We start from the raw sequence: 27426 nt of genomic DNA on the forward strand, positions 1-27426 counted from the left end.
ACACACACACACACAGTATATGGTTTCTATTATACTGTTGGCAGCCTTGCGTCGAGGGTATTATGTAGCCTCCATATTATCATTGTCGAAGCCCAGACCATACCGATGTTTCGTAGTATTGCTTTAAGTAAAGGACTCTCCTTTTTGTTTTATCCTTGATTACACCCTAGCAGCCACCGTAGGGGAGCTGCACGGTGTGGTGGGAGGGCGTTTCATACCCCTGTAACCACTACTGTAGTGTGAGCTACGTATACTTAAGAATGTCATAGGTTCAGTGATGGCTGGAACCCATTTTCTGTAGAAGGGTGTGTGCCATGTGCCTGACCCTGCAAGGTACGGCGTCAGGGTGCTGCCCCTCGCACCAGGTGTGGAAATGGCGGAGGTACAATGCTTAAAGCGCTTGTACCGGGTCTGCAGTGTGGGCGACTCACCCACAGTCTCATATTCTTCCGTTCTTGTTTCAGATTGCACGGGACTGATCGAAATGTGGAGGTTCTCTCCGCGGCCACTAGATGGCAGCAGCGGCAGCCGAGTGTTAGCACACGTTTCTGTGGTCAGATGAGTGGCAACCACCGAGGACGGCGCACCTGTATTCCTGCCTGTCGTAATAAACTTCACTGCAATCCTTCATCAAACTCCCTTTCCGCCCCTTTCATGGGAAATATTAGTAGATATAAACACAGAATCTTTGCTATATTAATAGGAATAAGGAATAGAAATACTAAGCACCACTAGAGAGTAGGAAAGAAGTGTTGATGTTTTCCCCGCACTCCCCCGTTAGCCTAAACAAACACACTTCTTTTTGACTGACTGCGATATACGCTGCTGTCTGTCATAGCTGATGCTGCGGGTCACTGTGTAGCTTTACTAGCCTAAAAGGGGGCGCACATAGGAGACCTAATGGGCTACTGTGCCTTGAGTAGAGGGTAGCGTTGTGTCGGGGTTGAGAGCTGGGTGGTCAGGTGGTGAGAGTTTATTGGGGAGGGAAGACAGGAGAGTTTTCTGCTTGACACTCGGGTTGTGGCTACTGTGGTTTATGGATAATCCTAAGTTGTTTTACACTCCACAAATGGGAGGCATGAGATGAAACCTATACTGAGTAGTTTTCTTGTACAATATCACTGTCTTTCTGGGCTGTTGCTCCCCTAATTCTGTATCAAAATCACTTTACTAGCTGTCAGTCTGTGTGTTGTTAGACACCTTATAAGCAGAGAAACACTTGTTTAAAGTTACGCACATATACACAGACCAAGACCTCCTCCATAGGGAACATATTGCACCGTGCTCAGAGATAACACAGGAAAGAAGGTTGAAAACATCACCAGGCACTCGTGGGTGTTCACCAGACCCTCGCCACATGGATAACACTGACATGCACGACACTGAGGCAGGCAGCGTTCACATCTCTTCTGACACTGAATCACTGGCAGAACAGTCTTGGTAGCATTGTTCAAGTTTTGATATTTTCTTACTCACTGGCGTGCAACATGCCTCCTTCAGCAAAACATGCACACATTTCTAGACATTGCAAACACTTATTCCACAGTATTCACTAGTAAAACAAACCTTGAGGAGGTTCTCAATCTGGTGTTTTCTCCAGGAGACAAACTTTTTCGACTTAACTTTTGGAATGTCGAGTTGACACATCGCTCAGAGTTAAACATTACTCACTGACTGACTCAAGCACTGGCTACAACGACACTTTTCCCTGTCGCAGGATCCCTTTGGAGGGAGAAGAACGCCTCCTCCTGATGAAGGCAAGACTCAGGAGAGGAACACAAGGATTCTGATTGAATGGAAGCACGGGACGCACACTGACGGGAAGGGAGCCACGGGACACAACAAGAACACTACAGGGGTCAAGATCACATAGAAGAAACAAGTAGAGGGCTTACCTGTGATAGACATCCATGGATACCGTGGGATGTCAGGAATATGCGGCGTCGGGGTTGGCTGACTACAGGAGTTCAGTGGGTTAGTGACGTTGTTCTGGTGGAAGTACTGTGCCATGTTGCTGGTGGTGGCACAGTTCTGCAGGTTTAGGCCGTATTGGGACATATCCGTGGCTCCAGTCTGGGAGTAGCGGCATTGCTTGTCCCCGTCTGTGTTGGCTGTCATTGCAGTGAAGGGCGACATGTTGGTGGCGGGGGTGGAGGACAGCTGATGTGAAGTGACACTCACGTACGGATACATACTTCTAGCTTGCGTATTGTAGTTTACCAGGTTAGCCGCGGCCGACTCCGCCTGGTACTTGGGCAGAATACTATCAATATAATTTGAACTCATTGTTCACATAATTCTTCCCAGTGGTAACTACTTAGTAACAACTGTGTACACACCAGCCTCGACTACCTGTGATGGCAAATGAATCCTTTTCTGAATTAGACACCAGGCACGAGAACCCCGAGCGGTAAACAAGTCTGCCCAATCAGTAGGTAAGGGAGCCCGGAGAACCAATAAGCGCTCGCCTTGGTCGGACCTTCATTATTAGCGCGATAAGGCCGGGAGGGAGAGCGCGACTACACTCAAAACACTATCGCCATCTGTGGACCAATCGCAGAACTAGGCGGTGAAGCCAGCCAATACGGGCCGCGCCGCCATCTTGGATATGGGCCGGGAGGGCGCGACGCGTCGACCGCCACACAAACACACATCTCGGGAATCAACGAAATTATGGGTGGCACGCTGCCGGCTGTGTTATTACAAGCGGTCCTCCTCCGGGCTGCCCACACTGGACTCCAGCAGGTAATTTGAGCGAGTGTATCTAGTGTTATAAGGTGTGTAAGTGTAACATCTTAGCCCGGGGAGCCAGCAGGCCCCCGCTCCAGCGTCACGCATCTGCTCAGTCCTGCGTCCTCGCCGGCACCTCCACTCCCCCTCCTCCCTCTACCTCTCCACCACCACCGCTACCACAGCCCTCTCCTCTTCCTCCCTCTCCTCCTCCATCTACCTCCTCTACTCTCTTCACCCTTTGTGGTTATCTCCCTATTCTCTCCTTTCACCCTACAAGAATTTCCACCGGCCTAGTGCTCTGCTGCGGCGGCGATAAAACATCAGAAATTGATTACATGTCAACTCTGGGCCCCCGGTCCGTCCGCGCACTCCGTCCTGTCAAAATACGACCAGTTCTAAACGCATGACGGGAACCGAACGTAGGGCAGGTGCTTTTGTGTTTGCATGATGCCAAAAGATTCCGAGGGACCCAGTTCACCAGTCTAGCTAATAAAAAGCTACAGTTTGTTTACGGTGCTCGTTATTTCGTTAGCGATGTAATTACCTACGTATCACGAGCCATCGATTTTTGCAGCTTGGTGCAACTGTTTCGCTGGCCGAGATTCCTGATGAGGCCGTTTCAGAGGAAGTTTGCATGAGGCTTGGACTGAGCAGAGGCCGACCTCCCGAGCGGGTGGTCAGCTTGATCCGGCTAGACAAGGGACCAAGTTTTTTGTTTACCTTAGCTGAGGCGAGGGGCAGCTCGGACGGATTTCTCATTGACAATTACTTCACTTCCACCTTTTCACTATAATTTCCTCAAAATTTTTTTTACCGGTCTACAGGTACACTTTAAACGTCCTAAAACAGACTGTACTCTATACTGTGATTTAGAATAATGAACTTAGTAAAAAGAAATATTTGTGATAATTTTCTGTAAACACAATTGATAATTTTCCTATAAATATTTTTCTATTTCCCCACATCACTTTTTAGGCACTGCAAACTTCAGGAAAAATTTACTCTGTTATCGTAGAAAAGTTCACTTGATTTTTTAATAATCTACAACTGCATAAAAATTAACCACAATATTACCTGCGGTCCGCCATAGAGCGGCATAATACCGCGAGATTATTAGCCATTTTAAGCGCGTAACTTGCACGGCTTCACTATGTCAGCGTGTACACTCTATATTCCATTTTTTTTCTCACCATTCTTCCCTTCCCCACACTCCTCGAAACACACAAGGACGGATAAAGAAGCGCACGTGAAAACTTGAGTTTAAAATGGTCGTGGTAGGAGGAGCGGAGAGGACCCGCGGCGGTGAGCCTTGCAAATGGCGCTCGCCGCTGGCCCTCCCGCCCGCCCGGCCGTCATCTCATTTTCAGTAGTTTTCCTCAGTATACTCCACACTTGCGCAAATAACACTAACACTTGTGTTTTTGTGTACATCGCTGTATTGATACGCGCTCACATTCGATAGCATTTGTCGGTGTGATGGATAGCACCGCCAGTACTGAGGTGTTATAAATTATTACATGTCAGTCTTGCTTGGAATGAAAATATGGATCGCTCATTTTTTACGTTGCATGTCCTTGAGTGAGCCAGAACATGCAGGTGTAATGGCCGTGGTGTGAAGTAGCAGGGGAAACCACAGAATATTATGGAAAAAAAATACGACACAGGCGGCGCGCGGTCAGCAGGCGGGAAGGCGTATCTGATTTGGGGAAATGGGGGTTTGGGGTAAGCCAGGCCTAGCTTTTTTTGGCATAGGCCTTGTGATTGGAGGGAAGGCTTATTTTTTACGTGGTCAGTATGGCAGTGAAAGAGTTATAGCGGCCACTAGTGACCAGTCTTCTTGTGTACGAGTTTGCGGGAGGTAAGGGAGACAAGTGCCCGCCGCCGCTCCTTCGGCCGCCGCCACTCCGTAAGTTGAAAATTTTGTTTGAAAAATCATTATTGGATCGTAGGTATGTTTTATCAGAAATTTGATCACTAGACTTACTTGCATTAATTTTCCGATAATGTTCACATCAAGGAAATATTGATGGCCATGTTCATTGGAACATTAAAACTTGTTAAGTTCAGTGTTGCCTCTGTGAGGCTGAGCGGTGCTGATTATTCCACTAGCAAAGATTTGAAAATATCATTACAAGTGTCAAAATGTCTTTCACAAAAAAAAGTAACGATAATTAGATCACAAACCAAACACTCGAGAAGTACGGGAACAAAGAAAATATTTTTTCCGTGAAGTTCAGTGTCTCGATGGTAAAACACTATTTGAAGCGGAGGGAGATCCTGGGAGCTTGCAGCTCGGCGGCGGGGACAAGCTGGCCCCGAGAGACAGCGGTGGCAGCGGCGGCGGTCCCCAGTTGGTGCCGCGAGTTGAGGCGGCGGTGTCTATGTCGAGACTTTTTCTTTCCCGGGAGAAACTTTTGAGAGCTGTACAGACGTGGTGGAGGCTTGAATTTTGACTGATTCTGCACGGCAGGTGGAGTGCGAGGCTGGACCGGCACCACTACCTCCGCCGCCTCCGTCACCACCACAGTCACCACCACGGCCTCGGCCACGACACACACACACGACACATTCACAGGACGGGATTGGTTGACGGAGTAGGAGTGGGGGTGAAGGGGACCAGGACACGCTCTCCGCCCCCTTCCTCCTTGCCCCCCACCCTTCACTCACTCTATCGAAGCACTGAGAGCTAACTAACTCGCCTTGGTTCGAAATCCCCTTGTATATATCGTGCACACACACACACACACACACACACACACACACACACACACACACACACACACTCACGGTCTGGCGGCGGGGGCAGTCACCAGGCCTTTGCGAGTGGATGTCGATGAGGGGCTGGAGGTGGTTGGTGGCGGCGGCGGCGGTGGTGGTGGTGGCGGTAGTGGTGGTGGTAGTGGTGGCGGTGGTGGTGGTGGTGGTGGTGGTGGTGGTGGTGGTGAAGGTAATGATATTGGTGGTGGTTGGGAAGATGATGATGGAGGGGGGGAGCAGTGCGGGGGAAGAGGGGGCATGGGGGGAGGGGGTGGCTAATGGTGAAACGCCAAGAGGCACGTAGAGAAGTGGAGGAGATTCGTCGTCCAAATGGAGAAGGAAAAGAGAGAAGGAGAGAGAGAAAGCTAAAGAGAGAGTGAGTATGTGAAAGAAGGAAAGAGGGAGAGTTGCGCAAATACTTGAGGGCCGTGCATGGCAGTCTCCTCCCCCTCTATACCCGTATCCCCCATCTCTCACCCCTCTTTTCGCCCCCACCGCCCCTCTTTCCCATGCTAGAGATGGTAGAGGACATGAGGCCTAATAATCTTGCAAGTGTCTCCAGCCCTCCGGAGTGCTTGTATCATGCCACTTCACCGACTCAGTCTAATCTTCGTGATGTGAACTTGTAGAGAGTAAGCTGCCGGGGATGGAGTTAGTTCGTTATTTGAGCTTTGCCAGTGTAGGGGAGCTCTTGGTGTTTCCGTGTCTTCAGGTGGTGACCGGAAGGTGTTTGAGCGTCGTATGTGAAAAGTAAATAGCGCGTTGCACTCTGAAGGACTGTGGCTGATTTCTTAACGTGGAGCAAGACAATTCGTGACCCCTTGACATTTAAGGGAGCAAATAACAAAATTATTACCATTAAATGTTGACATGTGAATATTGATTATCGTGTTTGATGCGTGAATTTATGACTTGATGGAAAGTGCAGCATATTATCTGATGTAGGTAAGGCAGCTTGTTATTCTCAGTGGCAAGCAAAGATACCAGATTGTGTCATGCGCACGTGAGGGACATGAGTGCAGGAAACACGTGCGGCAGGAAGGCGGCGGCGGCGGCGGCGGTGACAGCGGCACCTCGCCAAACACAGCCGCGGCCGCCGTTCAGCTTGGCGCACCACTCTCTCGCCCAACAGTGAAAAAAAAAAAATATATATATATATATATATATATATATATATATATATATATATATATATATATATATATATAATAAAGTAATAATACTACTTCCCAAAGATCTATACTAGACATATTTTACATTACCAGAAGCGTTTATTCGTTTCCGTAATAAGTATTCACATTCTTTACACCATCATATATTTTTTCTACGTTACATGTATTGACTCGCATGACCTATGATATTTTGTTAATAGAAGACCAGAGGCTCAAATACATATTTTATTGTCTCTTGGCCTCGCCGCGATTCCATCAACCAAATAACCATTTTCCGATCATGGCCCAAGACTTTTTAATGTGAATATTATCTCAAATATAGTGTTTGTAATTTTTATCGATCTTTTAAGAGCAATGTAATGACCATCGTCGCTGAGGAGTGGGGACAACAGTGATCATTTTAAGAATACTTCAAGCACCAGCGGTGGGAGGGGCATTTAATAAGATATGGCCATGAAGAAGTGTTGGAGACGGATTGCGAGTGGCCGTAACGGAGAGTTATAGGCAATAGCAGGTCACAGTTCCCGCGAGGTCCCCGTTTACAGCTTGCATTAACACTCGTTCCCCGCCGCCCCCGCCCGCCCGCCTGCCCGTCCGCCAGGCGGCCACAACACCGATCGGGCGAAAGCTTCTTCACAGTCTTGGCCTGCCGGTATCTTTGGCGCGGGAAAATCCCCCATGACTACGTTTACTCTGAAGAAAAAAAATAAACAAATACTTCACTTTATTTATTTTTTTATTGGGAAGCCACATATCATCTGTGCGATTACTTTCACAAAATTTATTTCCTTGCATGTAAGCTATTTGTATTTATATATTTTCATTTCTACTGGCACTAGAGCAGTGTTGAGTTTTTTCTGTTTTTTTTTTCTTTTATATTTAGTGGTTGCTTGAAACCAGAGTGGATAAAAAAATGGTAAATGGTTTTAAATTTATGAAAATGGCTTCTCTCAAAGGCTGTTTAAAATTAGTGAAAATCATTATCATGAATATATTGCGCAGTGTTTGCGGTAGTTTGAAATATCAGTAAATTTCCATGCATCATTTCAAGCTGCTTTTAGTTAAGCATTGAAACTAATAATGCAAAACAGCGTGTCTGGAGGTGAACTAAAATTGCAACATGAAATGAAGTTGATGAAAAATCTGGCAATACTAAGAAAATAATGTAAAGATAAAATCAGATACTTTGGATGAATAACAATAGGAAAAAAATTGTGAACTTGCCAGAACGTGCTCGATACCTACAGCAATTATGTGAAAATTTAGATAGTTTTCGTTTTTTACATATAGTTTAGGAAGTGATCATTTTATAGCCGCAAAATCTAATTGCGATAAATTTACTAGTACTCGCTGTGTGTGTGTGTGTGTGTGTGTGTGTGTGTGTGTGTGTGTGTGTGTGTGTGTGTGTGTGTTTGTGTGTGTGTGTCGGGTCCCTCACGCGTCCGCCTCGCATGACCAGCCTTAGCATCGTTGGCTGAGTCTGAGGTTATTACATCGTCTCAGCTATGGTCGCAAGAGTCGAGTTCGGCGGATTCCGCAGACGAGGAGCAAGAAGGGAGGAAGAGGAGGAGGAGGAGACGATGAGGAAAATGACGAAGGGAAGAAGGCGGAGAGAGAGGTGGATGAGTCGGAAGAAAAAAAATGACGGAAACGTAGAATTTAAGCAAGAAAAAAGAATAAGGAAGAGGCAAAGTAGAAGAAAGATAGGACACGAAAGAAGGGAGGGTAAGAGATAGTAAATGAGAAAAAGAGAAAGAAAATGAGAAGAGCGGATATTGAAAAAAAGAGAATGATAAAAAACGAGAGAAGAAAAAAAGGTAAAGATGAAAAATGGAAGGAGAATAAGGCGGAACGTAGAGAGATCGGAGTCACAGGAGCTCGAAAAGGAGGAGATAGAAAGTGCAGAAAATTTCGAATAAAAAGAAGAGGGATAATGAGAGGAACCAGATTCAAGATAAATCATTAAGAAAACATGATAAAAACAATTCAGGAAGCGTATAAAATTGAAAAGATAATTAAAAACGATGGCAAGACAATAAGGTAATATGAAGCGTAGGTTGAAGAAGGAAGAAGAATAGGAAAAACAACGACAAATAGAAACAGAAGGAGTAAAATGACGCAGGAAAAGGATGAGGATGAGGAAGAGAAGGGAAGGAAGAACGGGTAGAGGTGGAGGAGGAGGAGGGTGATAAAAAAAGAAAAGTGAAAGTGTAAAGAATCACATGTGGCTTTTTTTTTCGATACAAGTTCTTAGAAAAAAGTGAAGGAAACTTTGTTATATTTCCTTTAAAGTATAACGAAGAATTTGTCTTTCTCTGCATTATTCAATTTTGAAGTTCCCTTGATCCTTTCACTACGCTTGGCTAAACCTTCATATGATACCTAATACTTAAACGCTGTTACGGTTTCACTTCATTCTTGGGAGGAGTATTTTCCCGCTGATGAGTTTGCTGCACTTAGCGGTATCTCACCCCAGCACTGTATAGCAAAATATTTTAGTCTTAGTGAATGAGAGATTTATGTTTTTACTGTAAGATATTGGGATGGACGTTTTTCTTTTCCTCCACACATCACGAGTGCGACATATCCTTGGTTCGCCTCAGGGAACCTTTGAAATATATACTTTCTGATTTACAACGTGAAATATACGCTTCTTGATTTATGATCCTCACGTTTGTTGTTTAAGCCTAGGTGTCACTGTCTTGGCCACGCTCCCTGATGCTGTCTGCTGTTAGACTAATTTGATCATTTTAATTACACGCTTCACGAACCAAAACATTGGGATTTTGCGATAAATACTGGAGTTTCTCACACGATGAATGTATGTAAATAATGGGAGAGATTAAGTGTGAATGGGTTTGTAGTAAGACTTGTAGTGGTACCTGACACCAAGTATTTTCTTTGAGGTGGTCGATTTATGCCTTAGGAACAATTCTGCTGTTGATTGCAAACAGTTCCTTTACGTCAAGAATAAAGAAGATAATGTACAATTTTCTTAAAGCGCCAAACCCTAAGCTATTACATCAACAATTACGTATAAGTCAGCCGCTTTGACTTACCAGCTAAAGATAACTGAGGAAAACTTTGTCAGCATTTCTCTCTGCTGGTATATTTAGGAGCGGCCGTAAGTCGACCCTGAGTTAAGTCCCTCGCTCCGCACTGACTGAGATTGTCTACTTTGAAAATTACTTTCATAATTCTTGAGACAGGGACAATGCGGATTAGTAAACTTTTCTAGTCCACGTTTTCTCCGAGTTAGGAAATGTTTGGTATAGTCGTAAATTGGCGTAGAATTATTATTGTTGCATAAATTTGGTTTTCCATTCCCATACAACACTGATAGGAGTAATATTTCTCAACATTTTCTTCTCTATTACGTGTAATTATTGGCGAATGGGCTTTACTTGTCTGAGTGCAAGGCTAATGGACGCTGCCATCTACGTATGTGTTACAGTGTGATCCATAAATTCCCAAATAAGGTGAATATTTACTAGTCCTGGTCTTGGAATAGAATAGTCAGCGGAATAGCTGTCTAGCGTTTGAGTTGCATATTATATATATATATATATATATATATATATATATATATATATATATATATATATATATATATATATATATTATTTCCGAATCAAAAAATGTTCTAGGAATTCGTGTTATGGACTTTTTTTCCTTTGAAGGGGGAAGGGGGGGGACAGGAGGGACTGATCTGTGAGACAAATTACAGATTGACTGAAAGATTACATAATCTTACAGGACTGCTTGGAATCCGAATGAAAGGAAAAGTGCGGTCCCCCAAAAAAGTCAAATTGCATCCTCTGGTTATATCGTGATGAGCCGCCGGTCTGTGGGTGGCGGCGCAGAAGCTGAAGGCGATGAAAGAAATTCCTTCCCCCGAAAGATAATTTCCTGTTCCCTGCAGTCACCTCCGTACTCAAGAAGGCCTCCAGTTTTATTACTGGGAGTGGATAGATTAAGCCAATTGATTATTCACCTCATTACTTTCTTTGGTATTTTGAATCATTTTATTATTTCAAGCAAGAAAAAAAGCTGCCAATATTTGCTTTTTAGTATTAGTTTATTATATTATAATATTTTAAAACATGGAGCTCTGAATCAAATACTACGGCTATTACTTTTTTTCGAAGATCAGAAAAATCTCTATATGGAGGTCTTGTAATTTTTAGAAGTTTATTACGCAACAGAGGCGCACAATAGCGGTAGTAAAATCAGAACCACACACAAGTAGAGGCCTTCTTGGAATGGAGTGTGCTGTGTGGGTTGAGTAACATTGGGTAACATTCCTTCTCTCCCTTCCCATATTGTTCCCTACCACCATGCTCCCCTCCCTTTTAACTCTTCCATCTATACCGCAGTGCACTCCTTAACTCTCTCATCTCCCTCCACTCCTCCCTTCTTTCCCGCTATAGGTTCGGCGCCCTTCAGCCATCATTCTATCCTTCCATCCTTCTTCGTGCCCTTCTTTCTTTTCTTCCTTCCTCTCTTCCCATCCTTTCTATCTTTATTCCTCTTTTTCTTTCTCCATGCCGTTCTTCTCTTGGCTTTATTTTTTTCTTCGATGTCTTCCTCCTTCCTCTTTTGATTTTCCTTCTTCTTCTCTTCCTCCTCCTCCTCCTCCTTCTCCTTCTCCTTCTCCTTCTCCTTCTCCTTCTCCTTCTCCTCCTCCTCCTCCTCCTCCTCCTCCTCCTCCTCCTCCTCCTCCTCCTCCTCCTTCTCCTTCGTGTCTGCTCATCTCACGATTTCCACTTATTTTTCAGCTCATCAGTTTTAATCATTTGGTATTTCTTTGACATTTCTTTTTAATTATTTTTCATAACCACTTTCTCCTCTGCCATCTTTACATCAGCAAATTAACTCTCAATATCCTTTCTTTATGGTTGTAAATTTTACCTCTCACTCTATGGATATAAATTTCTCTCTCTCTCTCTCTCTCTCTCTCTCTCTCTCTCTCTCTCTCTCTCTCTCTCTCTCTCTCTCTCTCTCTCTCGTCCGAAGATGGTGTTGGAAGTCATAAAACAAAGGATCCATTTATTTACATTTATATATGCCTCGGAGCATCAATTTATTGTTAGAAATGCAAGACCTATGTAGTTTATCGAAGAAAACATCTATAATTCCCCAAGCGTCTCCCAGTAAAACCAGTTGTGTTGAGGCGAAGGGAAAATAAAAGGCGATCTTCAATTATAGTCATCCGGCTCCTAAAGAAAGAAAATAAAAAAAAAAGCCAGCGGACTCTTGCTCTATCTATCTCTCTGACATAAAGAAAGCACCGGACACACCACTCAGCCATGCGATGCTAAAGCGGCTAGGGTGTGAGGAAACAGCGTGAAAATCGAAAGCTCAAATTTTAACAGCTAGAGAAAACAGGGAGAGGGGTGGTGAGGAGAGGTGTGTTTTGAGGATCCATAAGGGTTTGAAAAGTTAGGTGAAAAAATACAACAGCGGAAGGAAAAGGTTTAAGGTGCAACCAAAACCTGTATTTGTTATAAAGCATAAAAGGAGAGAGAGGGAGAGACAGAGAGAGAAAAAAAAAAGTTTCGTTGGTGTTCTTCATAAGTATGAATGGGAATTTTCTTTTAGTTGGTTTTGTGTATTATTATTGCAGTGTGCTAATAATTTATCTATTTAGAGCACTTCTTTATCAATTTTACGTGAGGCGAAGTTACCTCTGCACAAACGGTTTAAGCTTTTATAACACATGGAACTTCCAGCTCATGCATAATAAGATTTCTGAAGCTGAAATTAACGATTGTGTACCCAACTCCCCTGCATCACAACTCTGCCTCCCACTCCCCCTCCCACAACACGACACTCCCTTCTTTTCTTACATGTCCCCAACCTCTCCTGACTTCCCCATCCCTTTCTGCCTCTCTTGTCGCGCCTCTCTCCCTTCTTTCCTCCGCCTCTCTTCTTCCCCACCTTTGCTGTTACTGCTGATTTTTTAAAGATATCTTTCTTTCCCAATGTCTATTGCTTCTCGTTTTTTTCATGTTCCCTCGGTATTCTCCTTTCATCTACTTTCCTTTTATCTTCTCTCTCTCTCTCTCCTTTTCCTATTCTAATATCTGCAGAGAGACTATTTCACACCTCCCTTCCCTGTCAGTTTCTCTCTCTCTCTCTCTCTCTCTCTCTCTCTCTCTCTCTCTCTCTCTCTCTCTCTCTCTCTCTCTCTCTCTCTCTCTCTCTCTCTCTCTCTCTCTCTCTCTCTCTCTCTCTCTCTCTCTCTCTCTCTCTCTCTCTTGCTCTCACATATGCAGTCAGGGATTCAGGCAGTCTGTTTTAGCTTTATCAGTCAATCTGTTTACTTTTGTCTGTCTGTCTGTCTGTCTGTCTCTCTCTCTCTCTCTCTCTCTCTCTCTCTCTCTCTCTCTCTCTCTCTCTCTCTCTCTCTCTCTCTCTCTCTCTCTCTCTCTCTCTCTCTCTCTCTCTCTCTCTCTCTCTCTTCTGTCTCTATTCCTCCCCTCGACTTTAATCTCGCTTGTCTCTCCTCCCCTCTTTATCCCCTGTCTTCCTTCCTTTCTGGTTTGTCTTGCTTTTCCCTCCTTCTCGTCCTTTACTCTCTCCCCTTCGACGTCTTCCCTCTCCTGCAGCCCTATGCTGTTCTCCCTGCTTCTTGGCTGAGTTATCTGTTTCACAACCCAAGCTTGCCCCTGTCTCTCTCTCTCTCTCTCTCTCTCTCTCTCTCTCTCTCTCTCTCTCTCTCTCTCTCGCTCTCGCTCTCTCTCTCTTTCACCCGTATCTTCCCACTTTCCTCTCAACTCCCGCCCTCTCCCCTTCTCCGCATGTTGGCTGGGCGTCCAAAATCACCCATGACTTCGGAACAGATGCTGGCTATCACTACTGTGCACGTTGTATAGAGTTTTAGATCTCGCCTCGACGCCCCAGTTTGCTTCAGTACCCCATTGTTATTGCATTCGGTTGCGGATTTCACCTTTTTTGCACCCACTGAGGCAGGGAGAGGGAGCAAAAAGAGAGCATAGAGGGACGTAAGGCAGGTATGGGGAGAGATGGTGAGCATGAGCGGTCTCCCTAAGGTTAGATTCATGGTCACTAAGATAGGAGAAAATGGATACAAATGGGAAATGGAAAATAGACGAAGAAGTTTGGAATGAAAGTGAATGGGAAACAAGAGGTGGAGAGAAGAGAGAAAGAGAGAGAGAGAGAGAGAGAGAAGGTGGGGGAGCTGGAGTTAGGTGATACTGAGAATGGGAGGAGGGGTTACACGAAGGGAAAAGGAGAGTGGGGGGAGAGAAAGTCGTGGTTAAGGCAGGAGGAAGAGACAGAGAAGGGGTTGAGACTAAGGTTGGGTGGGGGCGGGAGGGGGGAGAAGGAAAGGGTTGGGCCTAGTGATTTTCTTTCAATTTCTTGGTATTTACATATGCTAATTTACCTTTGTGTGTGTGTGTGTGTGTGTGTGTGTGTGTGTGTGTGTGTGTGTGTGTGTGTGTGTGTGTGTGTGTGTGTGTGTGTGTGTGTATTAGTTTGTTTGCCCGAGCCGGCCCGTATGAGTGTTTGTTTATGTGCTCAAGTGTACCTGTTTGACGGTTTCCATGAATGCCGGTGTTTACTCCCACTTATTTGCTTGTGTGTATAAATTGCTTGTTTGTGTGTCAGTAACGAGGGAGGGAGTCAGTATCTCACGGAAGGAAATGATCCTGTGGGTGATAAAATCTAATCTCCACCTATCAACAACGTGCTTCTGATACTTTTACATTAATGTTTTACAGTGAGCGCTTGATATCAAGACGTAATTCCGGTTTAGTTTGGGATTAAGAGTGTGGAAGTTGTGGCCGAAGGTGAGGAGAGAAAATTTTGATTGGATGAAGTGGTATTATGAAATTTCGATTATTTGTGATATGTGGAAATACTTTCGATTGATTTTTATTTTTATTATTACGAAAAGTACAATATCTTAGAAGGAAAGCTATAGGAGAGAGAGAGAGAGAGAGAGAGAGAGAGAGAGAGAGAGAGAGAGAGAGAGAGAGTAATTAGGTAGGTGTAGTGGAGATATTTATACAGAGTCGTGATGGAGCGGAGACATGGTCGATTGAACACTGTTTAGGGCATACATCAACTTCATACAACCATAATGATACCTATAATTTCAGGTGCACGAATTATCTAGTAAATTTGATTTTAATTTGCATATCTAATGAGCATCACGGCCAGCAGGGAACGGGGCCCTAGCTACATAAAGTCCACGAAATAATATTTACTTTTACCGCGTTGTATATTCGCCTGGCGGGGGAAGGCAGGTAAAAGGAGATACTGTGCCGCTTTTTTTATGCAAGGAAGCTGAAAATGGCCGTGTAGGTAACTCTCGGGATTAATTAAACTATTATGATGATGGAGGCGGCGAAGGCGGTGACGACCCCGGGTGACGTGCCCGCAGGGTGAGGCCGCCCTCGCCCCGCTCTAAATAACAATCAATGAACAGGTTATTAAAAATTTGCTGGAGATGCGTTGGACACGCCGCCACGGTCGTGAGGATCTGTCCTGCCCCGGGATGCCTGCAGGACGCGTTGTGCTATTGACAAAACTCAGTTCATATTGCAAACGTTTCAGTATCATCAGTTGTATTGTAGTGATGGTGGAAGTTCATTCAGGTTTAAAGTTTTTTTCCTTGTTGAGCCACAACACAGAAACGTATCAAATTTGATAGTTAGTTTCTTTTGTATTACAGATATACCTAGACATTTAGTTGAAAAAATCCATGTTTACGATTCTCATTATGAACATCTGTTACTTACTGAATAGATGTGATTTCATGAAGAACGAAAACGTAATTTTTAAACTTACCTAGATAGATTTTGATCCCAACTGTTCCTTAAGGTCAGAAGTTCAAAAACAAAATTATGTATGCTATATACAATATAAGTGGAAGAAAATAACAATGATCTTGCTTTCATTGGAGGCAGTACGTGACAACTAGCATAATATATGCCGGATGTTAGATATTGTCGGTGGAGAATTGATGATGAGCGGGCCAGCGGTCGGCTACCTGGCAAACGCGGTAAAGACATTGTGATGGCGGGAGGGAAGCATTGTTGTAGCAAACCTGTAATCAGAAAAATATCCACGTTCGTAGTCAAGAAGCGCACATATGTTTTATTCAAACGTTTTCTGAATCGAATATGGAGACACTCGTAATGTAGTATCGCGAGAAGTGCTATAGATCTCATTCTTGATACATAATTTTGTGCTAAAGGCGTACGAGCACATTCCATGCTAAACAATACTTGCTGTTTGGACTCCAGATGTCACAGCAACATGCGAGAGAGCGGGTGCTGGAGGTGGAAACCAGTGAGTGTGTAATACAGTTTTAAGGAGCTAGTATCCAACTCTGATTTATGGTGCTCAATGCAGCATTGGTCTCTGCAGCGGCGGCGAAAGTTCAGGCATTTGATGCTGAGTTAGAGGGAGAGTCAGAGCCATTGTAACACGCCGCAGCGAGCCAGGGAAGTGTTACCTGAAATACGATCTCCCAATCACTCGCTCTGATCGGTTCAGACAACACAGTAATATACGGCTTCTGATTCCCGATGAAGCTGGAGCTGTATAGTATAGCATACATCCACGTGACGATCACGCGAGGACCAAATAGCTCTACGAGGATGAAAAATGCATGTGTAAGCCTGACCTTCTGCATACACAGCTGGAGGGGACCACGGGGAGTGAGGAGTTGCTTTTACGACCTACCAGCCTCCTCGTAGGCCTACCGTGGTCCTGTTAGGCTGGGAGAGGGGGATTGTTGTGGAGGTAAAGAGGGGAGGGACAATGGAGGAGGAGTAAGGTTTGGCCAGGAGGAGGAGGGAGGAAAGGTTGAGGCGGTGGGGGCCTAGGAATGGTAATGAGGTACCAGATCACGCTAACTGAGAGGTGTATCGGTGTAATGTTTTAGTCACCATCCGCCTCCTCCTCCCTTTTATTATTCATCAAGGATCCTCAGACTTAGCTCTCCCTTCGGGCATGAGTGATTCGGTCATTTTTAATTGGGAAAAATTGTACGCAGGTTAATGGCGGTGTGTGGCAACTTTTCCTTACCCTTCTCCCCCTACTCTCTCTCCCTGTCCTTACCCCACTCTCTCTCTCTCTCTCTCTCTCTCTCTCTCTCTCTCTCTCTCTCTCTCTCTCTCTCTCTCTCTCTCTCTCTCTCTCTCTCTCTCTCTCTCTCTCTCTCTCTAACCACAGACACCGCCCATCTCTCTCTCTCTCTCTCTCTCTCTCTCTCTCTCTCTCTCTCTCTCTCTCTCTCTCTCTCTCTCTCTCTCTCTCTCTCTCTCTCTCTCTCTCTCTGTGTGTGTGTGTGTGTGTGTGTGTGTGTGTGTGTGTGTGTGTAGCATGAAGTGTTTAGAATCTGTCTCTGGCAGTCACATGCTACTCCCGAATCATCGAAGTGTTCTTATTGTTTGACGGTCGAAGTAAAATTTCGCATCGAACACAAGGCATCTGCTGCACCGTTTTAGGAGGACAATTATCTTGGAATTTTACTTCTTACTTAGCGCTCAAGGTAGAAAATATTCGACGCTTCTCCTAGTAGTTTTACTTACATTTATGTTTTCTTTTAATTTATCTTGTGTATTTTTCTTAACTGCGTGTTTGCTTAACCATTCAGTTTGAAAAAAAAAGTCATATATATAAATATTTAAAGCGAAGAAGAAAATGTGCTTGTAAAAGTGCAGGTGAAATTACATGTTTCGACTTCCAACAAAGTATTATGTGTGTGTGTGTGTGTGTGTGTGTGTGTGTGTGTGTGTGTGTGTGTGTGTGTGTGTGTGTTTGTGTTTGTGTTTGTTTGTTTATAGGTATATATAAAGAGATATATTTTTCTCTCAAAGCTTAATCGCGATTTTTTTCTTCATTTGCAAAAGTTGTGACTACGGCGTCTCGATGCTGCCCGCCACCTTCCAGGGATCTAACGTATTATTCACGGCGTAAACTGTCCGAAAAAATTGCCTTATAAATTCTACCGAAGTAAGCATATGACTTGATTATTTCCCAGCCAGAGATACCGGAGCCACATTTTATATCCAGTGGTAGTGTGTTCGGGTAGTCTGGGGTGGCTGTGTTTGTGAGGCGCCGCTTATGTGTCCCTGTGTTTGCGTCGCCCCCAGAGTGTACTTGATTGTTTGTGAGCTGGTGGCGTGAGTCCCTGCAGTGTTTGTGTTGTGTGGGTGTTTGTGCAGTGAAGCGAAAGTACGGTAAGGGACCCCATATGTCTGTTATGCAAAGACACGGATGCTCTGAATGGGTGTTGGACGAATTTCCGTGTCTGTTTGTCTGTGTTTACTTCCATGTAGGCCTTCAAGTGTGCATTTATGCGCCTGGCTTTCTAGAGTATTTGAAAGCTTGCGTGTGTGTGTGTGTGTGTGTGTGTGTGTGTGTGTGTGTGTGTGTGTGTGTGTGTGTGTGCGTGCGTGCGTGCGTGCGTGCGTGTGTGTGCCCGCACCTGCACTCCTAATTAGCATATTACACTTCACCTACACGGTCAGACGCCACGTAACAGAAAGTGAGCACGTGTGGGTGGCTGGGGAATCCGTCCTTAGTCTTGGCTGCCATAGAGCCCAGGGTGGCCAGTGATGCCTCCTCGCCGGTATATATCGACTTGAAGGTATATGCGTCAATGTCCGTATTTGGTTGATGAACGTAGAGGAATGGAGATTTTCTGCCGTTTGTATACGTTACCTTAATGCCGTTTTGTACTGATCGCTTTCAGGTCTTTTTTTTGGTCCCATCCTTGACGAGTGTAGCTCCAAATTATGTATTCAGAATCTCTTTATTTTGCTTGCTTGCTTGTGACTTTTGCTCCACATCTTGATTACGCGTTGCTTATCTTGGTGATTAACTTGGTAAGGCAGGATACAACTGGAGCATCGCTAACTAAACGTTGTCGAACAATAACAGTGACAGTAATGCATGAATTTTACCGATAAGAGTAACATCAGCGGGCAGGCAGTGTGATAAGGATAAGAAAGAAGGATGAGCTCGACAGGATTGTAACTCTTCCAAAAGAATCCTTCACTCACCCGCGCGCTATCTTGCTCTCTTAATAGTTTTGCTGCGCCATGAATGTCGTGTGTGTGTGTGTGTGTGTGTGTGTGTGTGTGTGTGTGTGTGTGTGTGTGTGTGTGTGTGTGTGTGTGTGTGCGTGCGTGCGTGCGTGCGTTTAGTAAGGGTTGGAGAATGGTTGGGTGGCTTAGTGATGTGGGTGTGTGCGTTGAAGGTTAGAGATGCATGTCTGCGTGAGTTTGCTTGTTCGGCTGTTTCCTTACCTCTGTATCTCCTTCGCACGCTGCACGGTGGCGCGTAGGTGCTCCTCAAGCATCAAATATATTGTGAAAAATTGACGTGGAATGAGTACATTATGTATACTAATTTCAAAAGAACAGCAACTTGTAAACGTTAGCGCAATACATCCTTACATTTTATGGCCGATGAATGGCAAATCTCAGTCATGTTATGCAATGAATTAGTGTGAGATAAGTGTGCGTTAGGAGCGTTACGTTAGTTGCTGCGCAATTATATCCCCGCATTGTTTGACCTGTTCGTCAACACCGCCTCAAGACACGCCTGGCAATAAGGTTTGTTTGTGGATTCTGGTAACTCAAGAGTTATCATAACTACAACGCTAAATTTTCTTTTTATTCTTTCAAGGGACATGTAAAAAGTTGTTCCGCGTGTTTATGCTAACACGTAGCCTGTCAGAAGAGTTAGGTTTATATATATAAATTTACCACTGTTAAAGTCACTAACAATAAATCGGAAAAAAAAACTTAAATATTGTTCACCCGGCACCACGGCAAGGAAAAAAAAAAGAAAGATACACAAGCAGTGTGCACAATATTCAGTAAAAAAGTGCTTTCTTTAGTAAATGCAACACCAACATTTTATATTTTGTCTTTCGTTGTTAAATGTCGGCATTACTACCGCCACTACGCAGTGCCCTCAATATTCCACCATTCTTCCCACTACTGCCGCATCTACCACTGCCTCTACCACTACCACCATGACAAGGCTGCCTGAAGCTGCGAACAGATGGAAATGTGTTTTCAGTGTTGATGGCATTACCAAGGAGACTGGTATTGTAAGTGGGGGTTGGCAAGACGTCTATCATATACATTACGACACTAGAACCCTTGGCAGCTGCCGACACACATGCCTCGAGTAATCCACTGAGTTATGCCTTCTGTCGCTTCTCACCGTCGAGTTTGCGTCACCCATACGACACATGCTTAATGTCTCAATAATCAGACAGGAATTTTCAAGAGTCAGTCACATTACAGGCGTCTGAAGTTGTATAGCGTCGCTGTTCATGCAAACCAAGTATGCGCGCGTGCTTCTTCGACCCACTCATATGTATGTATCATCACAAAAGTATGTAACAACCCTGCAGCGTTCAAAAACAATCCTGGACTGATGTGCTTTCCGGCGAGTATCAGTCGAGGCTTGAATGTTCCCACCACCACGCCGAGAGGGTGGTCGTGCCCGCTGGACGGACGGGGACTCACCACACTGAGATCCCCAAACTGCCCCTCGCAACGCACCGATCACACGTCGGACCAGAGTGAAGGTGGCGGCGGGGTATCCTTCCTCCCGCCTCCAAAGTGGCCCCGCCCGCCCCTAGCGTGCCATGGCGGCATTATCAGGGCCACTTGAGCGTGACACTTGGATACTTATCAAGCGACGGCCAGGCCAGGTATTAAGGCTACACATTTGCGGAAGTTAATGGCGACCGCTGACACGACCACAGCAGACACCTTGATTGCCATAATGGGGAAAATAATTGGCCTCATTTGTATTGTAGGAAAATTACTAAAATCTCCATAACCTAAAATTAATTGTGGGTCGGATTAAAATAGAAGCTTTTTGTTTATTAATATGGAATGCCACGCTCCCTCCTATAATTTTGATAATAAAGGAAAACGAAATGAAATAATTTTAGATGTATTGTGATTTTCAGTGCAAGTAATACGTGAGTTCTTAAAGGTATTTTGAAAAATAGGTGCCGATATCAATTAAGTTAAAATGAACTATCACTGGATATCAATAATTATAATAGAAGAATAAAAGTTAATTGCATTCAGGCATACGCTATCTGTTATGTATTACTGACTTACTTAACATAATAATAATAACGCAAAATTATTTTATTTCCACGGAACAGTTTGCCAGCGTTCTACGAGGCCGCAAAAAGTACGCAATTCCTATATAAACTAATAAAATGCTGTTTTGATTAACATTTTTCGGTTATAGATTTCACTGGAATTTCAATTTAACAGAGGAGAAAGAGTTGGTTAATTGTCACAGTCTGGCTTTTATGGGATTTCACAGCAATTCCTCCAAATATAACTGCTCATATCAAAATTGTATTGTATCATTTTTGAATGTAAAAAAAAAAAGAAAAGAAAACAAGAATCAATATTTTTTTTTAGGCTCTCAAGATTAACAGAAGGAAGGCTGAAAATTGGCCAGTGAAAGAAAGGGGAAAAGAGAAAGAGATAAACAGAAGGAAGAGATGGAGGAGAAAATGGGAATGTAGGAAAGAAATAGAGCGTAGTATACAGAAGAGGAAAGAGGAAGTTACTTGATAAGGAGACTTTTATTGCGATAAGGTGAAAGGAAGAGATGGCTAATGAAGAATAAAGACCGGACGACGAGAGAGGGAGGAAAAAAAAAGGAAAAGATAGATAAAGAGAGGGAATGACTGGGGACACAAGGAAAACCACAAATAATTAAGCAAAGAAAAAAAGATAAAAAAGATAAGGTGGAGTATGATTTAATTTGCGAACAAGAAATGGAGAAGGGTGAGGGAGAGTGTAGCAGGGAAGAGGAAAGAGAGAGAGAGAGAGAGAGAGAGAGAGAGAGAGAGAGAGAGAGAGAGAGAGAGGTGGGGAAGGTGATGGGCATGAGAGCCAAGCAAAGGGTGAAGATGGCATGAGGAGAGGGGAGAGAGGGTTTAGGGTAAAGGGACGGAGTAAAGGGAGATCGCTGTGGACACAAGTATTACGCCCTAACGTAAGGTTGTGAGCCCACTCATACGTGACTGGAATGTTCCCTGTATCTACTTTAGCCTCTCTCTCTCTCTCTCTCTCTCTCTCTCTCTCTCTCTCTCTCTCTCTCTCTCTCTCTCTCTCTCTCTCTCTTAGCCAGCAAAAGTTTGAAGGCGATTGTCATCATGGTGAAATCCGTCCTTTTTATTTATTTTTCTTTTGTGCTCTCAGATAAAGAAAAAAAATATTCTAGGTGTGTGATATTAATTAACGACTAGGTGTCATAAGTCGAAGATTTCTCATTTGTGCTTGGCTTCATGTTAAATGCTTATATGTGATTATTTAAATAGTGGTGATGAGAAAAATTGTATTGTTATTATTATTATTGGTAGTAGTAGTAGTAGTAGTAGTAGTAGTAGTATAAACTGTAGAAGTAATAAGTAAAAGCGTTAGTTATATTTTCGATAAACGTAGCAAATAAAACATTAACCATCATCACCATTAGCCATTAATCATCATCAATTTCACTTCTTTTCCTTTTCCTCTTCTTTTCTTCATTTTCCTTTCTTGTTCATGTTCTTTTTCTTTTTCTTGTTCTTGTTCTTGTTCTTGTTCTTCTTCTTCTTCTTCTTCTTCTTCTTCTTCTTCTTCTTCTTCTTCTTCTTCTTCTTCTTCTTCTTCTTCTTCTTCTTCTTCTTCTTCTTCTTCTTCTTCTTCTTCTTCTTCTTCTTCTTCTTCTTCTTCTTCTTCTTCTTCTTCTTCTTCTTCTTCTTCTTCTTCTTCTTCTTCTTCTTCTTCTTCTTCTTCTTCTTCTTCTTCTTCTTCTTCTTCTTATTATTATTATTATTATTATTATTATTATTATTATTATTATTATTACTATTACTATCATTATTGTTGTTATCATTATTATTATTATTATTATTATTATTATTATTATTATTATTATTATTATTATAATAATTATTATTATTATTATTAATATTTTTGATATTATTATCATTATTATTATTATCATTACTGTGTTTAGTATATTTATTATTATTATTATTATTATTATTATTATTATTATTATTATTATTATTATTATTATTATTATTATTATTATTATTATTATTAATGTTATTTTCATTTTTGTTATTAATATTAATAATAATAATAATAATAATAATAATAATAATAATATATTATTATTATTATTATTATTATTATTATTATTATTATTATTATTATTATTATTATTATTGATTATGCCATCATTATTATTATTAGTATTAGTATTAGTATTATTATTATTATGGTTATTATTATTGTTATAGTTATTATTATTATTGTTATATATCATCATCATCATCACAACAAGAAGCAACAAGCTCAACACAAACAACATAGCACCACATCTTACACCCCGCCTCCACCTCTTTCGTTTTGGCCTCTCCGTCTCCACGCCTCGCCTCTGCTCTTTCCAAAACCACCACCTTCACCCTACGTGTCGCTGCCACAAGAACGCGTGTCTCTCCAATAAGCTGAATTTTAAGAACCCTTCAGCTGTTCCCGTGCCGCTGCAGGTTGATTGCTGGTGAGGGAGGCGGCGCCGCATAAGGCATAATGAGACAGTGGCGAGCTGTTTCTTTTGGTGTCCTGAGAGACCTGCTGTCTTGCCTTCCCGCGGCCTCCACTGTGTGGCCTCCGCGCGCGTCATCGCCGTGACAGAAAAAGGTGCCATTAAAAAGAGAATGCTCGCTTAAATGCCAAGGTCTCTTTAGTGAGTGTCAGGGAGCAGACTTCAGTAGTGGAATGACTTCTGTTAATCAATATTATTGTGCACTTTGTGCTGCGGGAGTGTTAGGTTTCTTGATTATTCTCCACTACTTTATTGGTCGTCAATTTAGTGAATGTATTTTATGTAGCTCACTAACAACTCTACGTTCATGATAACTTGTTGGTGTTTGCATTTAGCTTGTATATCTAGTTGTAGCACGGAAGAAAAATTATGCTTGACGCATATTATGTTCATTATAATTTTCATATAGTTATTGGTATGTATATATATATATATATATATATATATATATATATATATATATATATATATATATATATATATATATATATATATACATACACACACACACACACACACACACACACACACACACACACACACACACACACACACACACACACACACACACACACACACACACACACACGAATATATAAGCGTGAATAACAAAATATATGAGTTAGTGACGTCAAAGATAAAGACACCTATCTTCCCCGTGCCAGCTGTCAATGACACTTGAGGAGCCATTTTACCTCCTCTCAAGTATATATAAACACCACTTTAGGCTCCGGTGGCTCCACGCATGTGACACGACAACGCTTGGAGGTGTAGGACAACTCTGTCTGTCGGCAGTTCTCAGCCAAAAACTTAAAGAGGTTTAAATGGAAGGGTTAACCGAGGTGTTAGACGGCTGGGTGGGTGGGAGGAATGTAGGAAGAAGACGGTAATAGAGATTGATGAATTATGTAATGGACGCGTATGATAGGGTGGATGAGATACTGACGAGTATAGGATGGCGGGAACGACCCTCCGCCTTGTTACTGCGCGGATGTGCATGACAAAGTGCATTGGGATGGACACACTGTTGGATAATGCTGTTTGTCTTCCTGGCGAGAAGAGAAAAAAATACATGGAAGTAAAAAAATCTCTTGCGTAGCGCCGTAGTAGCAACGCACACGTGTAATCGATAAAACAAAGACCTTGACAATCAGGAAAGCAAGAGTTAGGTGTGCTATAAGTTTCCTTGGTCATAATGTTTCCCGAAAGAGTGATACCAGAGTGAAAATCAATGCATGTAGTATGAATGGAAAGACAAAATGAAATAAGGTGACGAGGGTGAGGGCGTGTCAGAAAGACAAACGTATCTATGTCACGTGGGAGGAAATGAGGAAAAAGTGAAGTGCCAGAAAAGAAAAAAAAACATATATTGTAAGAGTGAGTTTATGAAATAAAAAGAGTTGCGAGAGAAAGTTAGAAAATTGATGTAAAGCAGAGAGAGAGAGAGAGAGAGAGAGAGAGAGAGAGAGAGAGAGAGAGAGAGAGAGAGAGAGAGAGAGAGAGAGAGAGAGGGGACAGGTTGCCCATGTGAGCGTTTTGTGGTTTATTTTCTTTCTTTCTCTTCCTTTTTAGGTTTAAAGGTGATCTCTCGTCTGCGTAAACGCAACTTTAAGTCTTCCTTTACGCTCTAGGGCCTAAATCTCTAAAGCAAAGGGATTTAATCCTTTAAAAATTAAGGGTATCGCTGTGATATCCCCGTGGGTGAGCGGGAGCGTGGCGCACTGCCAAGAAGGTCGCGGTGCAAGAGGGTGGGACGACGACCATTGCCTTGCTCCTTCTAAGAGTCGGTGAGACTTTGACTTTATCCCTGTTTTCCTTTATTTTCATATGCTTGTGGCATGTTGGATAGTCAGGCACCTGTCGTAATGGGAGAACAGCTGCAGTCGACATTGGCTGGACAGTGGGGAAGTACAAGATGCTGGAAATACCTGTCTGATTCCTTCTATCCCGTTGCTGTTGTGCACTTGAGGACTGTTTTGGTCCGTTCTGAATGACGGTCACTAGATCGGCGCTCTCAGAATGTGTGCTGGATCTTGATATTTTTTTCCTTTTTCAAAATAGTCACAGACAATCACTGGACGAATGTAAACAAACGAAAAGTGTCTGTGCCTGTCAGATTCTCATAGTAAAAGGGGCATAGTCGATGCTGCAATACCAGCGGCACGGCAGCCAGCGCTGCGGGTTAGTGTCAGAAGTTGCTGGGAAAAAAATCCTCAGTTTGATCGGAGTTCATGCTGGCCGCAGGTTTGAAGGATGGTCGCCTGTGCGGCAGCCTGCTGTACATATGCCCAGATCCGTGCTGATAATTCATCCAGGACGAATTATTCACCAGTGATTTACGAGCAGCGAGGAGCGTGGCCGATACGCAGCACACAGACGGAAATTCCTCAACAACGCGCACTGTGAGCCGCGTCGCTGCACCAGACCTAAGCGATGGGAAGACTAGTAATCAAGAATAATTCAAGAAAAATAGAAATCGCATTACCTCAGGTGGCACGCGGAACATACAACAGCAATGCACTTAAATTCTCCCTCCCAGCCACGCTGGAAACTGCGCAGGTGGTGGAGAGCGGGCGGAAGAATTAAACCCACACGGTAAAATATCTGCGCGAGAAGACGAGGCCTCACACAGCCTGGCCGCCGGCACCACCGACACCAACAACAAGACACTCGTAGGGAGCCAGTGTTGAGACACCAGCTGCTGGCGCTCGCGTCTCCACCACCGCCACCACCACTTCCTCCACCACCACCACCACCACCACCACCACCACCACCCGTCCCCCTTTGCGTCTCCCCTTTACCCGGCCTCTCCCGCTCCTTCCCCTCCTCCCCCTCCTCCTCCCACCCCTATCCTCCCTACCTCCAGCTCCGACCCAGACGCCAGGGCACAGAGCGTTCGCCTCTCTCACTCCCTCACCGCACACTACCTTCCACGCCTCCCCGCGCCCCCGCCGCTAAGAAATCTTCGCCACTGAGGAGGCTGGTCGTGGGGGTGATTTTACCAGTCGCTCAGTCCCACCTCCACGATTCACGGCCAGCAGATTGGATTTTTAGTCTTATGGCACGCATGGGCTAAGGCCGGTCAAGGGGCCCTTCTTTCATGTTGTAAATCGGGTAGGAGGAGGGGGACGGGGATGAGGTAGCGGGGGGATGAATGGTTAGTGGTGTGTGAGTTGCGGGGGGAGGAGGAGAGGGAGACACTGAAGGAATACTAGACTTAGATTCACTTGATTGGTTTTCTTGACAATATTTTAATTGTTTTAATGACGCTTCTCTTCTTGCGCGCCGCGGAACGTAACTTCTGTATGAAAAATTTACCGCTGGTTTTATTGGTTACTTAATTCTCTGTCCTCGGTTATTGGCTGCGGATATTTTACCCATATGCAGCACGGTAATGTCGAGAAATGTTGCTCCTTCTCGCTGCCGTGGAAAGACTGAATTCCAGCCCAACAACCTCCGGCATTGGGTCTAATATACATTTTCCCCATTTCATACCAAGAACGGAGGAACTTTGATTGCATTTGTACCCTTATGTTAAGCTGCTGTTGGAAGGAAGTTTACCTGTGGCGCTTAAATTGTATTTTTTTTTTATATTCAAGTTATTCCACAATTGTCCTAAATTTTCGTAGGTCCTTTCTATTTATTTTCTGTCAAGCCGACGGAGGATCCATTCACTTAATTCAGCAATCATTCGCACAATTGGTTAGGCTCAGGGAGCGCCGCGCCATTCACGTTCTTGATAAAAAATGTCTTGATTGTCATTTACACAAAAAAAAGGAGGGAAGGAAAGAAAGAAAGAAGAAGAAAAAAAGACATGATGCCTGTTGAACTTGTCCTTGCGGGCGAATAAAGGCGAGTGACATCTTTTCACTACCGATGATAAATACTTTCCAGCAGCGCCGCCAGTGGGGGCAGGACCCGTAACTCTCGCTGTCAATAATCACTGGCGGACACTTCCCGGACCATAAAGTTTATGTTTCTTCAAAGTGTAAGTTGGCCATTAATTATATAATTTGACAAATGTTTCTGACAGTGCGGAACTTTTTTTAGTATCACATGAAAAAATATTTTCCAGTATACGTGTGTGTGTGTGTGTGTGTGTGTGTGTGTGTGTATATATATATATATA

General features: G+C 43.5%; 1 protein-coding gene across 5 annotated transcripts in view; it reads right to left on the reverse strand.

Moving 5' to 3' along the window:
• LOC123499152 (homeobox protein abdominal-A homolog) overlaps window positions 1–26015 on the reverse strand; it is a 155050-nt gene extending 129035 nt beyond the window's left edge. Inside the window, exons 1-2 of one of the 5 annotated variants that reach the window (XM_045246826.1) lie at window positions 25890–26015; window positions 1896–2352 (exon numbers count right to left, since the gene is read on the reverse strand). In XM_045246826.1, coding sequence (XP_045102761.1) covers window positions 1896–2286 — 391 coding nt within the window. In that variant the 5' untranslated portion in view covers window positions 2287–2352; window positions 25890–26015. Of the gene's footprint in view, window positions 1–1895; window positions 2758–4917; window positions 5401–5520; window positions 5550–20069; window positions 20265–25889 lie in introns of those variants that run through there. The other 4 variants (XM_045246827.1, XM_045246828.1, XM_045246825.1 and 1 more) reach the window with 4 other exon arrangements.
• Between the last annotated feature and the right edge of the window lie 1411 nt (window positions 26016–27426).

Source organism: Portunus trituberculatus, chromosome 49 (genome assembly GCF_017591435.1).
Source record: "Portunus trituberculatus isolate SZX2019 chromosome 49, ASM1759143v1, whole genome shotgun sequence".
NCBI lineage: Eukaryota > Metazoa > Arthropoda > Malacostraca > Decapoda > Portunidae > Portunus > Portunus trituberculatus.